Here is a 15,779-nt window from a genome sequence, read left to right as displayed (position 1 = left end):
GGAGTTTTTTTGAACCCAAGCTATCTCCTGTATATTTGAAACAAGTTAAAAAACGAAAAAATTCTTTTTATTTTATTTTAAATACTTTTTTAATTATTACAATGTATATATATATAAAACTTAAGTATCGACGAAGCCTATTTAATATAATATATATAACGTCCCATGAAGCTTCTCTATTCCTCCTGTACTTTTGGGATTCTCAGGTGTGGTGAGATGCCATATTACATCCAGGTCCTTCATTTATGTTTGAATCATGGCATTGTCGAATTCTCTGCCTGAATCTGATGAGATGCGCCCCGGAACACTGTAGAATTGAAACCACAATCGGAAAGCTGCCAACACTGCTTCCAACAACTTGTCCAGCACCTGATGCACCATTGCCATGTTACTGAAGAGATCAAATATGGTTATCCATTTATATCCTCTCCTAATGAAAGTGTCAACTTGTAGATCATTCAGCGGTGCATCTGCGGTAGGTATCTTCTGTGATCAAGGCAAGAGGAGACTTGAAGAAGAAGCGGAAAAACAGGTAAGATCGAGGAGAGTACTCATAGAGGTGCGACTGCTCATTGGAGAATCACCTTGTGAGAGGAACACGGCGGTTTGCCTATTATACGAGCGAAGAGAGGAGTAACCTATCTGATTGCCATTGGGAAACACATTCGTCTGCCGAGAGACCCTAGAGAGATTGAGTGGTGGAGAGAGGGAACTACAGGTATGAGTATGTAATTGTCAGTTGATCACTCTGGGTAGGCCTTGCAGCATTAAAAGGGAAACAGAAATGGAATTGGGTAGGTGGGGGGTTAAGGGAGGAAAGGTAACAGTCCATGTAATGAGGAAAATGCCCCTAGGCAACCAGATAATCATTGATTATCACTGTTAATCATTGACTACAAGATATTTTGGAAAAGGTGGTAGCGAAGATAAAAAATAGTGGGGTTTAGTGAGATATTAGAATTGGAGTGAAGAGTTATAGCTGTCAGAAGCTCATGTGTGACTGTAAGGAAGAATGGGTGATTAACTAGAGGGAGAGTTGGAAAGAGGCAATATTGAAGCAATATGATATTTTTTGTAAAGAAGAGGAAGTACTGAGAGCTACAGGAAAAACAGTCCACGAAATCATATTGAAGTAGGATAGGGTGAAGTACATGAAGGAGAGGTGATATTCCCAGGCAGTTCGAAAACACATTAGGGAAGAAATAAAGTTTACGCAAGCAGGTGAGTGTTGTGAGAGAAGCAAGTGTTAATTGTGGTCAGTATGTAACTTTCTACTGAACACTTATGGCCTAAAGTGATCGACTGTGTGTACGGGATGGTTGTATGCTGCGACTGCCCGTTCCATGGTGTCATCAGGTTCCAGCCCCTTTCTAGCTAGTACACTCGTAGGTCGTCACTTAGAGTAATATGGAGTCGCTCTATCCCTCCGCAGCTTTTTGGATGTTGAGGTGCCAAATCACTTAAAATATTCTCATTTCCTCTCTGATGCTTGTATTGTCGAATTCTCTCCCACTGTCTGGAAGAAATTCTGTCGAGTACACCATATAATTGGGATCATGTTCAAAGGGCTCATAAAACCGCCTCCGCTGATCTGTCCTGTACATGCCATAGCCACCTTACTGAATACATTGATGACTATCACTCATTTATAGCCTTTCCAGGTGAAAGAATTCACCTGTAAGTCGCTTAGCGATGTTCTCGGTAGAGGTCTCTTCTTGAGCTGCACAGGGTGGATGCCGATCATACTTCGTACTGAGGCACACCTCGCATTTCCCAAGAATCTCCTGGGATATTCCAAGAATACAAAAATTTTTTTTTGTGTTTTCTGCCCCACCAGAAATATTTGCGCCACAATGCTTGTAAAGTCTCGTTCAGCCCATGATGATTAGTTTTTCCTTATTGATACGCCAACACTTCATGCTCATCGAATAAGCGATCGATCTATGCCAATTTTTTTCATTCTCCATAGCCGTTAGATCTTTTCCCATACTGTTGCGTTTCCAACATATAAACGGTGAATTTTACCGACGTTAGATGCTTCTTTTAGTTCTCTACAGATTTGATCCTCTTTGACACCAGATAGTGGGATAGTTACCAGATAGTCGAAATGATACTGCTGCCGTACTTGCTATGTTCCATCTTCAGCAACCCCATGGTTTTTGTCTTCCAAATAATCTGCCACTTTTTGTTGTTAATAATATCCTTAAGCTCCTCTATTTTCGTCGGTCTTTCGATGTTTACACTTTCTTCTGCAGACGTCTCATCCCCATTCTGGTTTCCTGGTGAGGCCGATTGGTGTTATTCCACTCCCTCTAAAACTACCTTCCAATTCCAGACGTTTTCCCGTAGACATATTCTACTGCGTTTACCATTATTGCTCACGAGAGCCAATCTGCTTCTACATTTTCCTTGCCACGTTTGTATGTGATGTCCATGTTGTACTGGATCAACAGTTCTTTCCACCTTGTAATTATCGCCGACGATTCCTTTAGCTTCTCCACCCATTGGAGGGGCCTGTGGTCCTTCTGGACCGAACAAGTAGGATTGGAAATGCTCAATTGACCATATTATCCCCAGCAAGTTCTCATTTCAATGCGCTGTAACGTGCTTCTGCCTCTGTGTCACCTTACCTCACTTTCTTATGACAGCACTGCTCCCAGCGCTCACTCACTAGTGTCTGTCGTGAGCATGAACTGCTTTCGGAAGTCAGGAAACGCTATTACTGGTTCCTTCTACTGATCTATACAGTTTCTTATATTGCCTTCAATGGCCGGCACCAAGATAGTTCGCACTATCTTTCCTTAGCAAATTGTTGAGGGGTACCAGGTGTTCTGCCATTTCAGGGACGAACCGATGATAGTAGTTAAATGATCCTAACAATCTTCTGATTCCTTTTATGTCGGTCAGCACTGCCATCCGATGAAAGGCGCTACCTTCTGCACATCTGGTCTGACCCCCTCCTGAGATATGGTGTATCCTAGAAAATGTATTTTGTTTTTGTCCCAGTAATGACTTCTCTTGAGATAGTTGTGGTCCGAATTCTCACATCCTTTGGAAAACGCTCTATAAGTGTTTCACATGGTCTGTAACTGATTTACTAAACACCAGGAGGTCATCCTTGTAAATCTGGCATAATGATTCATCTATACCTCTCATCAATTTGTCTGTTAACCTTTGAAATGTAATGTTTGCGTTCTTCAGACCAAACAGCATTCTCCTAAATTTCTAGTGCCCTCATTCGAAAGTAAAAGCCGTTTTGTGTTGGTCCTCTGGGTGCATGCGAATCTGATGATACCCTGCTTTCAAGTCTAAGGTATAAAAGATTTTAGCCCCTCCTAGTCTGTCGAGGATATCATCAAACCTCGGTATCCGATACTTCTCATAGACGGTATTATCATTGAGCTTACGTTAATTGATGACCACCCTATGTATCTCCCTGTTCTCACCTGGCGTAGGCTTCTTCTCCTGCGCTACTGCCCCTACTCGCGCCTTCCCATCTGCTATTGTTTGTTGCCATCTGGACTAATTTCTTCCGAGTTTAATATTCTATTTCCCATTACTATTCTTTATTCTAGCCCCCACCTTCTCTATAAGATCACAACCAATAATCACCTGATAATCCTTGGGCATCCTACTTCTGAAACTTCTGCGACTCACTTGACGATCCGCTCAGTCTCTGCCGAAGGCTTTTCCTCTGAACTTGTTTGGCATTGACCTCCATTGGTTCATTTTCTTCCATATTCCTTCTTAGATACATGTAAGTCATTCTTCCTGAATTATTATATCTCAGATTAATGAGATCATTAGACATTAGTGAACCAGACAGAACTAAATTTTAGTGTGTTTCTCATGTTACTGTAATGTTCACTGCTTTTATTAAATTTGCTAATTATTTTTTAACTTGTTGATCTCTCCTTTTATTGTCTATTTTTCAATACTAAGTATTATTATTATTATTATTATTATTATTATTATTATTATTATTTTCTAGTTACTTCTTTGTCTTACTTACTTTGTATTTTTTTCTTCATGGTTCTTTTTTTGACTTATATATTACATTAGTTAGGTATATTTTCTTTCCATTTTTAAATTATTATTATTATTAAATTAAATTATTCATATTTCAAAGTTTCTTTGTACTATAACATTATATATTTTTATTTACCACTTCTTTCATTACATTATTTTCATCTATATTCATTATCTACAATTATTTACTTTAATCATTCTATGTATCCTTTATTCACACTGGTTGTTATCTTGTTTTTTTTTCTTAGTCCTGATGAAGGCTATAAATTCTGGCCGAAACGTTGGCACTAGTAAATAAGCTTTTTAACTTATTTGTGTTATTTTCTGACCGCACCTCAAACTATCTTCTTCTCATAAATATTATCCACGGTCGACTATATTCTCGTCTATCAATGAACAATTTTTTCGATACTATACTTATTTCAAATTTGTTTTTTTTATTTCTCTAAATATGAGAAAAATAAACTAAAACAATATAGTGATTACAATGGTAAATTATGATAAATTTAGCAATGAAATATTTTGACAAGGAAATCAAAATTTACCTAAAAAAAAAAAATTTAAAAACATTATTATAAAAATTAAAATTATTTTAATTTTAAAAATGTTTTATTCTCATTTCGAAATTCTACTTTGGTATTAGTGAAGAAATAAAAAATATCAAAAATACGTGGAAATACATAGATCAAGCAGACAAACATTATGGCTCTCAGAATAACAATGCCTAGAGAAGTGGGGGTAAGCTGCCACTTCCTCTGGTCTTGCAATTACAAATCTCGTAGCTTTAATCCTAAATCGTATTCTTCTCTTTACGATCATCCTATACAACCGAAAATGAATCTGTTCGCGCAGACTTGTTTTATTTGCTTGTGGTCAAGTGCCTATAAGCTCACTTTTTTTGATTTACGAATAATAACAAAGATAATTTTTTTAAATCCCAAAATAATTACAACAAAAATTAACGAACCAATTTCAGTAACTTCTATGGGGTTCTAGATGGTAAATCCGTTTACAAATGGGAACTTTATTATTCCCTATTCAAATGAGAAGAATAGTAAATTTGCCCAGAAAGTGCTGCCATCTCTTGAAAAAAAAAAACTTACTAAAAATCGGTACATTTAGCCTTAAGTTGAGGGGAAAAGGTTCTTATTGGATATAAAAGCTTTTTAGGAATAAGTCTTTTGTCCAGGTTGTGGACTGTAGTAAGTATAGAAGTTTTACCGAAATCAATGGAATGGTTATGAGATAAGAGGAATTGGATATCATTTTTTTTGGGAAAGCACTTACTGGATTCTATTTTAGTTTATCGAACCCATCTCTTTTTTAAACCAATTATTTAGCTTTAGTTTCAATTAAATTGATTTTTTGAACAACTTTATTCAATAAAAAAAATCAATTTTTTTCTTTGTGATTCCAAATTTGTATTTAATCAAAACAAATCCTGGTATAAATTTGCAATACAATCTTAACTCAAACTGTATTATAACTACTAATCAACTTGAAATAGAGTGATGTAAAATAGAGCCATAGAAGGCTTGTTAATTATTCTTTAATTAATTTATTTTTTTATTTTATGCCCTCCTTTGTGTAAAACTTAAATACCTAAATTCTTGATTATAAAATTATATACTTTTTTTGTTATTTTAAAAGAATCATTTTGTAATTGAAATTAAGTTTTATTAGCAATTACAGGGCAATTCTTTATCAATGCTTCTTAAATATTTCTCATCCCATTTAATCTTGTTTATTTCATTTCTCTTTTTTCATTCTTAAGGTACCTGTCCACTTGAGAGTGAATAGTGTGAGAAATCTTGAAAGTAATTCTCAGATCCCTGTTTATTTGTGAAGTAAATTTTGCTATTTCAAAATTTATGTCTGAGCTTTCTTAGAGTATAAATGAAGGAAAAACCCCTTAGTTTAGACCAGTGATTCCCAAAGTGGGCACTGCAGTGATTCAGGGGAGTGAAGATGGGCACAGGTGCATTTAGGGGGCGATGAATAACTATAAGTTTTCATGGTCAACAATATTACTGCTGACGAAAATAGAACCGAGGATTACTAAATTGGTAGCAGCACACCCGGTACATCCTTCTCATGAAGATGATTTCAAATGTTTTAACTTTTTTTGTACTACATTCTAGTTTGAGTGCAATAAATAGTTTCATTCCAGTTCTGGAAAAAAATATTTTTCAATTGTTAGAGCAATTAACTCTTTAGGATTAAAGTAGTCCACTTTTAAAATCAAAATAAATTTAAATGTTTGTTCCTTATCTAAGATCTCTGAAAGTTGTTTTCTGATTTACATGCTGTTTTGGTTTTTTTCAAAATGTTTGTGTCATCCTGGAAACATTCAAAGCTATCAAAATCCTCAATCGAACCTGTAGAAAGAAAGTTATGATATAAATAAAACATTAGTTGGGTATAATTCTCAAATTATACATTTTATATATAATATATATGTGAAAACATAATAGGTAATTATCACATTATCAAAAAAAAATATTTGAAGAAAAATATACCCTCATTTATTTGCACTTAACACAATTTTTTGGATTGACCACAGCTGTTATCTGAATGGTGATTGAATTCTCTACAAAACAAAAAGTAAAAATTAGATTATTACTAGCATACTGAACTTTTCACCCATATTTTTTAATTTTTTTTGTAGAATTTGGATGTGAAAGATAATTAACTTCTTATACCGATCCCTATTGAGCCAATGTCAGAAATGAGACAACAAACAATTTTTGTATTATCCTTTCAGTGAAACAGGTTAGGAAAATGAGTGTGTGTGACACAAGATATTTTATATTTTGTCATTTATTGATATATACAAATAGATATAATAATCTAATTCAAACAATAATCCATTTTGTAATAAACTAAGTACAAGTTTTATTTACTTTTTTTGTTAAGAATAGGTATTAGATACAAGTTATATTTTGCATAAAAGCTCTCAGTGTGGCACAGTGATAGGGTGACTGATTTTTCCAATTTATTTGCAATTCTAAATCTGAAAATATTGGATGCATGTTCGTTCCAGTGGGTACTAGGAGTCAAGAAAAAAAAATGTATATAATTTTAGCATTTGTTTATATTATTGTTTTCTGGCATTGTTCTGTCTGGATTTCAAGGTTTTTATATACCAATCGATTTGTTTCTTAGTGTAGAAAAAAGAAATTACTGATTGCATTTAAATGAAGATTATTTGTTCAGAAAACTACAAAAACCAGAAGATGAAGGGCTCTTTTAATTAGAGATCTCTTCCAAATCTCTGAGTGGGCAGAGATGAATCTGTTCCTCGTGAGCAGTATTTATTAACGAGCATATCTCTTTGAGATTGACTTAAGTATTCTATGGTGGACAGGTACCTTAAAAGCTTCAGGCTTTGTAAATGATCTTGCTTATTTATTATAGTACAGTATTCTTTTTAATTTTTTCTACAAATCAACATCTTTATTGAATTTCTAATGTTTCCCTCTGTTTGGCTACTCCTTAGGAAAAGCATATTGAACCTTGTTCAGAGTTGGTAAGTTAATTTGTTAATTTAAATTTATAAAGGTTAATGTTAATCTCTCATGACATTAATTTAATTTTTTTTTTTATTAATAATTTAAATATTTTTATCTTCTTTAAATAACAAATATTCATAATAGGTAAAGAAAAAAAAATGTATATATCTATTTAACTCTATTACAATCTTTATTCCTATATTTTAATGTTAATTGATATATAATTATAATTAATGAATGATCTGAAGGAATAAATGGATATAAAAGATTATGTATTATTGTCCTGTTAATGAATTAAACATCTAATAGATCCTGTTGTATGCTGAAAATAGCATATTTATTTATTTTTGCTTCCTGGACCTCTTATTCACTAACTTGAAAGGAACAACAATCATTACTAATCCTGTTTAGTTTTTTTTTTGTTTTTATAATAAAAGTGATTTAAAGATATAATTATTTATATTGAAAGAAAAAATGAATTATATAATTAAAAATATATTTAATATTATATATAATTTCTTTATTTAATATTATATATTTTATTAAATATAGATCTACATGTACTTTACTATTCTGTTGTTGAGTGATTCCTTCTACTAAATAATTTAACAGCGTTGGTTTAAATTATACACATTTTAAATCTCAAGGTACTTTTTGTTAGTATCATAATATTTTATTTCTATCCTATGGTCATCATGGAAACTGCTGATGAATCATGGGGCCTGATTTTTATTCTTTAAAAAACTAGGAATTTTTTTAGTATTATTATTTACTTGGCTTCTAATTGAGATATTGGTTTTCAAAAGGTACTCTAAGGACAATTTTTTGGAAGTAAATATTTTGACAAATTTATGTTCTACTGGTTTGGCTTTACTCAATGCTGTCATCTGCTATATCCCAAAAAAATAGAGAAGTATTTTATAATCTGTTTTGAAAATAGTGATTTTATCTAAAATGTAATGTAATGTATCTTTTATGAAACTATATCCGTTTTACTATTTTTTATCGAAGGTTACTAAATTTCCTATTCTAGGGCAAAAGAGCCTAATTTCTGTTGTATTTTATTGTTTTTCTCCATTTCTGTGACTTTTCATTGCTACAGTTGGTTCTGCTTGTGTTCCTAACATGGTTGTAATAAGTGATTATAATCTGTTGATCATTTTTAAGGTTTTTTAAATTTACTTGCTTTGTCCTGTTATAAGTACTTTTTAAAATTAGTTTTTCATGACATTTCTGTTTGCATTTGCATCACTACATTTGATTTAAAAATTTTTAGAAACAGATTTGTAAGGAATAACGGAATCAAATATCGAATACCATTAAGATCTTCTATTTTCTGCTTCTTCAAATAAGGGGTAAAATAATAAATAACCAAAAAATATGTATGTGTATAGCCTAAAAGATATTGTTAAAAAATGAGAAGTTATTTTATAAAATTTAGGATTTTAATTAAAATCCGTTGTCAATTCCATATGAGAATTAATGTTCATTAATGAACAAAGCGAAAGAGCAGAAATTTTTACTTTTTTATATTTCATTATGTATAGAGTTAACTTAAACTCATATTTAAGTTTTGGAACAAAATAGAATCAGTCAAGAAATGATTAAATAGAATGGTGCATCTAAGGTTCCAATAAGAAAGTAAAAATGTGCGACGTTTTGTTTAATTCTAGGAATTGGATTCAGGAAAGTTAAAAGTATTATTGGTTCCTGAGTAGTAAAAAAAAACAACATATATATATGTCTTTTATATTTACATCTATTTAAACAAATTTAATATTTGATGTTTATAGATTTAACCTTGGGTTTGTTTCTCCGAAGATGGACACATATGATTAATTTATAAGCTTAAAGGCTATGTGGAAGAGCAAAAAAAAAAATAATCCAAAAGAAGAAAAACTTCCATGCTAAATATTTTTCAAGAAGGAAACCAATCCCCAGAAAAGACATTAATTTTGATCTAACCCAAAACCACCCTTTGTCCTAAATAATAATCGGTGAAGGATTTTATATTGGTTACATGTGGTATTTCATTTTGGATTTAGTTATTCACGAATCTTCCTTGAGTATAATTGGTAAGAAATTGACTATATACAAGGGTTGAATGGAATAGTGTCCTGTCTGTGGAATAATTTTTACGAGGTTAAACAAATTCCTAATTTAAATAATTATGTATTATTTAAATAATGAAGATCTGGAGACTTTCTCGAACACTACCTGCCTCAATGCATTGGATATTCTTAGTAGGGATAAAAACCTGGATCAAATCATCTCCTACCAACTGTTGGTTTAGAAACAAGTCCTCGTTATGAAGTAGGACCCTTCATGGCCAAGTAGGCTCTTCATTCTTTTATGTTAGCCTTGTCATAACGGAACTATTTGTAGAGAAAAAGTGATTCTTTTTTTTTACTTTATTTGGTTTTTATTTTGTAGCACTGAACTGATTTATATTATAAACAATATTTAGGAATAGAGGCTGATTAATTACATTTGAAACTGTTAACCTAATTATGTAATTAGATAAATACTTCTTTTGATATTATAAATAAATTAAATCTCATTCTTTCTGGGTATAATATTATTAAGTGTTAAAATTCAATATGCCCTACGTATACTGAAAAATAAATCATAATGGCTATACCTAGGTAAGTGTCTACCTGTTTTAAGTTTTAAAGATTTCATTTAATGAAAGTTGTAGTATTCTTTCAAAAAGTTCTATATTCAATGTATTTCTTGCTGAAAAATGAAGAAATTTTATTACTAAACATTTTAGAGAAAAGTGCTTAAACTAAGCATAAAATATGTTAAAAAAATTATTGAATCTTCTGCAAAAAGTGTCAGGTAAATTGATTCATTAACAAATTTAGGATTGACTTTTATGTCTTCTATAAAATTTCAATAAGTGGAGTGCTTTTCGAAAATCATTGTCTCAATTAATTGTATTTTATTTTCATTCTAAGCTCTATAATATTGGAATAGGGTCCTCTAGACCTTACGTCGAGACATAATTAGCACAGAACAGAGCAGTACAGTGTCTATGACTTATGTTGGAGAATAGGATAGTATAAATAGCATGTAATCTAGATGGCACCAGTCATAAGAACTATGCTGCTCTGATGTGTGTTAACTATATCGCAATATGTTCCCTACCTAAGTTTCATAATATTAGGTTCCTGTACATAACATAATAATTATCGCACGCATTATATCATTGTAATGAACATACTTTAATTATTTTCCTCCAGTTAAAACATAGAACTTGTGATATAATTTTTTTTTCAGAGAGACTTTAAATTCTGATTCAGAATTTATTTCATTCATTCATATTCACGAAGCAGTATTAACAAAAGTTTTCTTCCCTTATCTCATTATAAAATTATTAAGAAACTTGACCTATCGAAAGCTAAAATGATTGATAGGTTGCCCGTAGTAAGTTATTAAGTATTTTCATGTGCACCGACTTTCAACAGCATGTATATTTTACACTATTTGTTTTAGGGAGTATATATATGTATTGTGTGTGCACAGTAAGTGTTTTTTTGTCCCAAATTTACAATGTTGATATAAATATAAGTGTGGACATTGGCACAGATACACAAATTGTCATGCATTGTTTTATAATTTATTTTATTCATTTAAAAATTATCTTCATTCATCATTATTTTATTTGAGAATTTTTTTTTCATATACATTGAATCAAATCAGAGAATAATTTGGCTGTTATTTTAATTGAGTATTATGTATACAATTCTATAGCACAAACCTTTTACTTTAAAACCTATTTAAATCGTTGAAGTCATTGAATTTTCAGCTTTATTCAGCCATATCAATGTATAGTATCTCTACTTCCTAGTTAACAAAAATGACAGTACTTTATCTATCTCTTACAAATTTACTTTAGTGACCAAGTATTTGAAAATAGAATTCCAAGTTTATAGGAAACAATTTGGTAGAGATGCAGCAATGTGAATGATAATCCAGATTAAGAATCATAACTAGAGACTGGATTTTAGGCATTAGAAAACCGAAAAACATGCTGTAAAATTGTGCGATAAAAAATCAAAATGTATATAAAATGCTAAAATTCTACAACAATCAACTTAGTTGATTAATTTATAATATTAATACATATAAATCTTACCTAACCATGTTCGAATAAAATTAAACTCGCTCAATGCTCTCTACATTTGTCCAAACACAAAAAACTAAACTACTCTGATTAATAACCAAAACTTTTGTTCATAATTGAAGAATCTAATTGAATTAAATGATTTTTTATTCTTATTATGAATGCTGGAATTCAATTTTCCAATTGCTTAGAACTACCTCAATTTTTAGTTTTAGAAAAGTTATGCAAGGAACTATGTAGAAAGGAGTACTTAAAAATATTCTTCCTAGCAAAATGTTTTTTTAATATATCTTGAAATTTCATGCATATAATAAATAGCATGTTCCACTTGGCTTGTTTTTGTTGGCTCAATTGTTTATTTACATTATATATAATATACTATTAACAAAAAACTGACTATTAATTAGACTACATTGAAAAACTGATTAATTATGTATGATATACAAAATTCATATTTATCAAACCAATTGATTTTTGGTTTGATTTTCATTTAAAATACTATGTATAGGTAATATCATATAATAATAACAAAATTGAAAATCCCACTAGTCACAACATTGTCAGATGAAAGAATGAGGTGGAGTGGGAATATAAGCCGAAAACAAGAACACTGATTTTCTCTATAACAACCTTATTCCAGAGAGACTTTTTCATAGTTACACAAAGCCACTGATTAATGTTATTTCAAGAACATTCTTCACTTGTGTTTATTTGATCTATGTTTTTTGTTTTTTTTAATTCGACTATTCATATTTCAATCAATTCATTGCTTTACCTCAAATTTTCCAATTTTAAACTATAAATTACATAAGGAAAAAATAAAAAAATAATGTGTATAATATGAAAAAACCAATTTAAGCATTAAATTTTATGCAACAAAAATCAAAATTTAGCCCAAAAAAAGTAAAATGTGCAATTTTGAGTAAAATAAAATTAGTGTTATTTGAATGTCCTTTCCATCATTTGAATTTCTGTTGAGGTTTGGTGGAATTTGAAGTAAGAAAATAAAATATGCAAATAAACGAAAATGCGGTCTCTAATCATAACTATTGGAAAAAGTGATATAATTAAAATGTTTGTGTTATAGGATTGATTTTCTAAAATAATTTTACTTGAATTCAACCTTCATTTTTAAGTTTTTTTCTTTCTTCCTGATAGATTCTGAATTGCATGTAACTATTTGATTTCATTCACTATCATTTTCATTTGTATTGAATTATCCTTTTTTGTTCCCATTTCGATTGTGTATTATGCTAAAGTTATGATCTCATTACATAACTTAATATTTTTATTTATTCAATTCCCATAAGATTATGGATTCTTGAATATTTTGTTTTAATTTCTGGAAATCCATTAATACATTTTATGGTAATAAATTAGGTGAAGTTGTGCTACTGCGTGAAATCTTATTGCTTACTTTTGCATAATTATATTTTAGTTTTTATTTGACTATCCAATTTTTTCAGTACTCCAAGGAGTGGTAAAACATGGCTGGGTACCTCTCAGAGGTATAACTTCAGGCCTCAGTCAACTATGGAGACTGTTTTCTTCAGTAACCTTGTAAGATTTTTTAATCAGTATAGAGTTTTCAAAACTATTATAGGTATTTCACAATAATAATAGGCTTTAGCAGTAGTGAAATTATAATATTGACTTTGTATCTAGGAAATTCCTCTTTTCACACTGATAATTGTTATACCTCTTTCCACACTTATTATTTTCAAACCTCTTTACACAATTATAGTTTTTAATTAAAGATCTTTGAAATTACTTATTCTTAAAAATCATATTATTTTATTTTTTAATAATAAATGTCCGCATCAAAACAAACTTACTTTTATGCAGAAATATATATTATTTTTAATAAAAAGTATAAATTTAAAAAGAATCAATAAGTCAATCAATAAAAGAGTCAGTAAGACTTTAATAAGCAAAAACTTTATATATAACATCTCTGAAGATATTTCACAAGCAGTTGCCATAACACTACTATAAACTTTACACAACGAAACTAAATGAATCCAATAAACAGCTGTTATTACAATAACAAATGTTATAAAAATTTGAGTTCTTATTTGCACATTCACCTGTCCCTAAAAAGAAATAAAGTCTTTGTGGTTAGCAGGTGGTCTTTTACAACTAGGACGATTCACTGTTGTTGGTCTTAAAGAAAGAAGGCCCACTTCGATCTAGGTCTAGTTTATCTTCAGTCACCAGAAAGTCTAGTGAAGGTGCTTTTAAGTTGCTTTCTGCCTTGTGTATTTCATTGGTACAGTTCTCTGGTTGTATTAAGGAATTTCCAGTATGCACCAGGTTTAAATAGTCGACTCTCTACCATCATCTAGTATTGTGGCAGTAGCTGTATTGGCAGTTTCATTTTTCAGGATGTGGAACACTGAGACTGTTGTTTCCTTTCTGAAAATCGTTGTATCTCCTTACAATAGGACGAGAACATATCCATCGCTCTATGAAGTGAGGCAGCATTTTCAAGTACAGATAAATCTAAAAGCAGCTACTAGCAATCAGGATCAGGTGTAATCATATAATTTGAAATATAACATATCCTGGCAAGTGGATAGTTTTCAGGGGAAATTGGCATTTTTCATTTTTTGGGTCAGGTTATACTTCTCCACTGGAGCCAGGAATTTATTGAAGTTTCTGTCTTGATCTTCCTGGTTTTTACCACTTACTGTTCATTGTTTAAATAAGGGAAGGTACCTTCAAGATTTTCTTCTTGTACAATATGATCAATCATTCTGAAAACAAGTAACCCAATTAGTTACTCCAAAAGGAACACAAAGGAAGTGATATGACTTTTCATTGGCTTCGAAAGCAGTGTACTGTTTCTCCGAGTCTAATATTTAGTAGTATGTGCTCTGTGTGATGCTGAATACTTTGTTTTCTACTACTTTTGAGATTTTTGGAATTTACCCTCAATTTTTGGAAGAGGGTATTCTTCATCAAGGTGTGTGAACTTATTTATATTTCTTGAATAATCTAAGACCATGAGAGGTTTTTGCTTCCTATTTCTCACTATAAACACTTGTGCTCGCCCTGATGAGTGGCCACTACTTCCAGAAGTTGGTTGATCTCATCAATCATGAACTTAATGTCCTTTTTTGACTGCTTCCTTTATTTGGTTACAATTGTTCTGCAATTCCCCATCAAGTTCCCAAATATAGATATGAGTTCTACACGTGCCAGGGCTACACTACAGATCTTTAGGTTTGAGAACTGTGAAAATTAATTTATACGGTGGCTTTTGAGTATATTGTGTTCAATTGTCGCACAGCAGAGATTGTTGTTCATGATTAATAATGGTACATCTTAGTAAAAATACTCACTAAGTTTGATATCTGACTTACATTGACTTGTTATTTCAGAATGCAAGGATGCATTAGTCCATGGATATACGCCCTTCATAAGATGAAACTGTAAGGTTATATTTCTCTACTAGAGCAGCATTTATGAAACAAGGAACTTCCAGTGTCGATAAGGGCTTTAGCCTTAATTCTGTTCAAGGTTATCTCCATGGTCGACTTATAAAGGCTGTTTGGGGAAATTGCTATTGTATTAGTGAGCAACTTAGAAGCATCTGATGAGTTAGGTTCTTGAGACCTGTTCGTATTAGGCCTGGATTTATATTGTTTGAACCACAACCGATAGGCACGTCTCCAATGCAACAGCTGTTATAACACACATGTTATTAAAATAATAAATGCTATCAATATTATAGTTTTGATTTTTACATTTGAAAATCATATTTTTTTTTATATATTTTAATATTATTATTTTTTAATGGACTGCAGTTTTTAATATTAAATGTCCCTATCAAATCAAACTTACCTTTATGCAGAAATATGTATTATTTTGAATAAAAAGTTTGAAATATCAACACCATCAAAAGTGTGCATGTGTAATGTCAAATAATTATTTTGCTTTATTGAAAAGTTTTCTGAATGAAACAACTCTCAACTCTAGGTATGGAAAATTTCTGTTTTGAAATATGAGAGGAAGCCCTGTCTGAAGTTTATTTGTAATTCTATGTTTGAGCCTATTCTCCAAAACCATTTTTGGAGAAGGAAAAGGAACTATGATTTCTTTTATTA

At 31.1% G+C, this 15,779-nt stretch overlaps 1 protein-coding gene across 5 annotated transcripts in view; it reads left to right on the top strand.

Annotated features, from left to right (window-relative positions):
* Positions 1-15,779, top strand: part of LOC106689054 (protein FAM135A) — a 53,033-nt gene that overhangs the window by 13,472 nt on the left and 23,782 nt on the right. For 4 of the 5 annotated variants that reach the window (XM_014433812.2, XM_014433809.2, XM_014433810.2 and 1 more), the window contains 2 exons: positions 7,529-7,558; positions 13,137-13,230. In XM_014433812.2, coding sequence (XP_014289298.1) covers positions 7,529-7,558; positions 13,137-13,230 — 124 coding nt within the window. The remainder of the gene's footprint in view (positions 1-7,528; positions 7,559-13,136; positions 13,231-15,779) is intronic. The other variant, XM_014433811.2, reaches the window with a different exon arrangement.

Source organism: Halyomorpha halys, unplaced genomic scaffold, assembly GCF_000696795.3.
Source record: "Halyomorpha halys isolate HHAL.00 unplaced genomic scaffold, Hhal_1.1 Scaffold1271.1, whole genome shotgun sequence".
NCBI lineage: Eukaryota > Metazoa > Arthropoda > Insecta > Hemiptera > Pentatomidae > Halyomorpha > Halyomorpha halys.
This window is presented reverse-complemented; position numbering and strand designations above follow the sequence as displayed.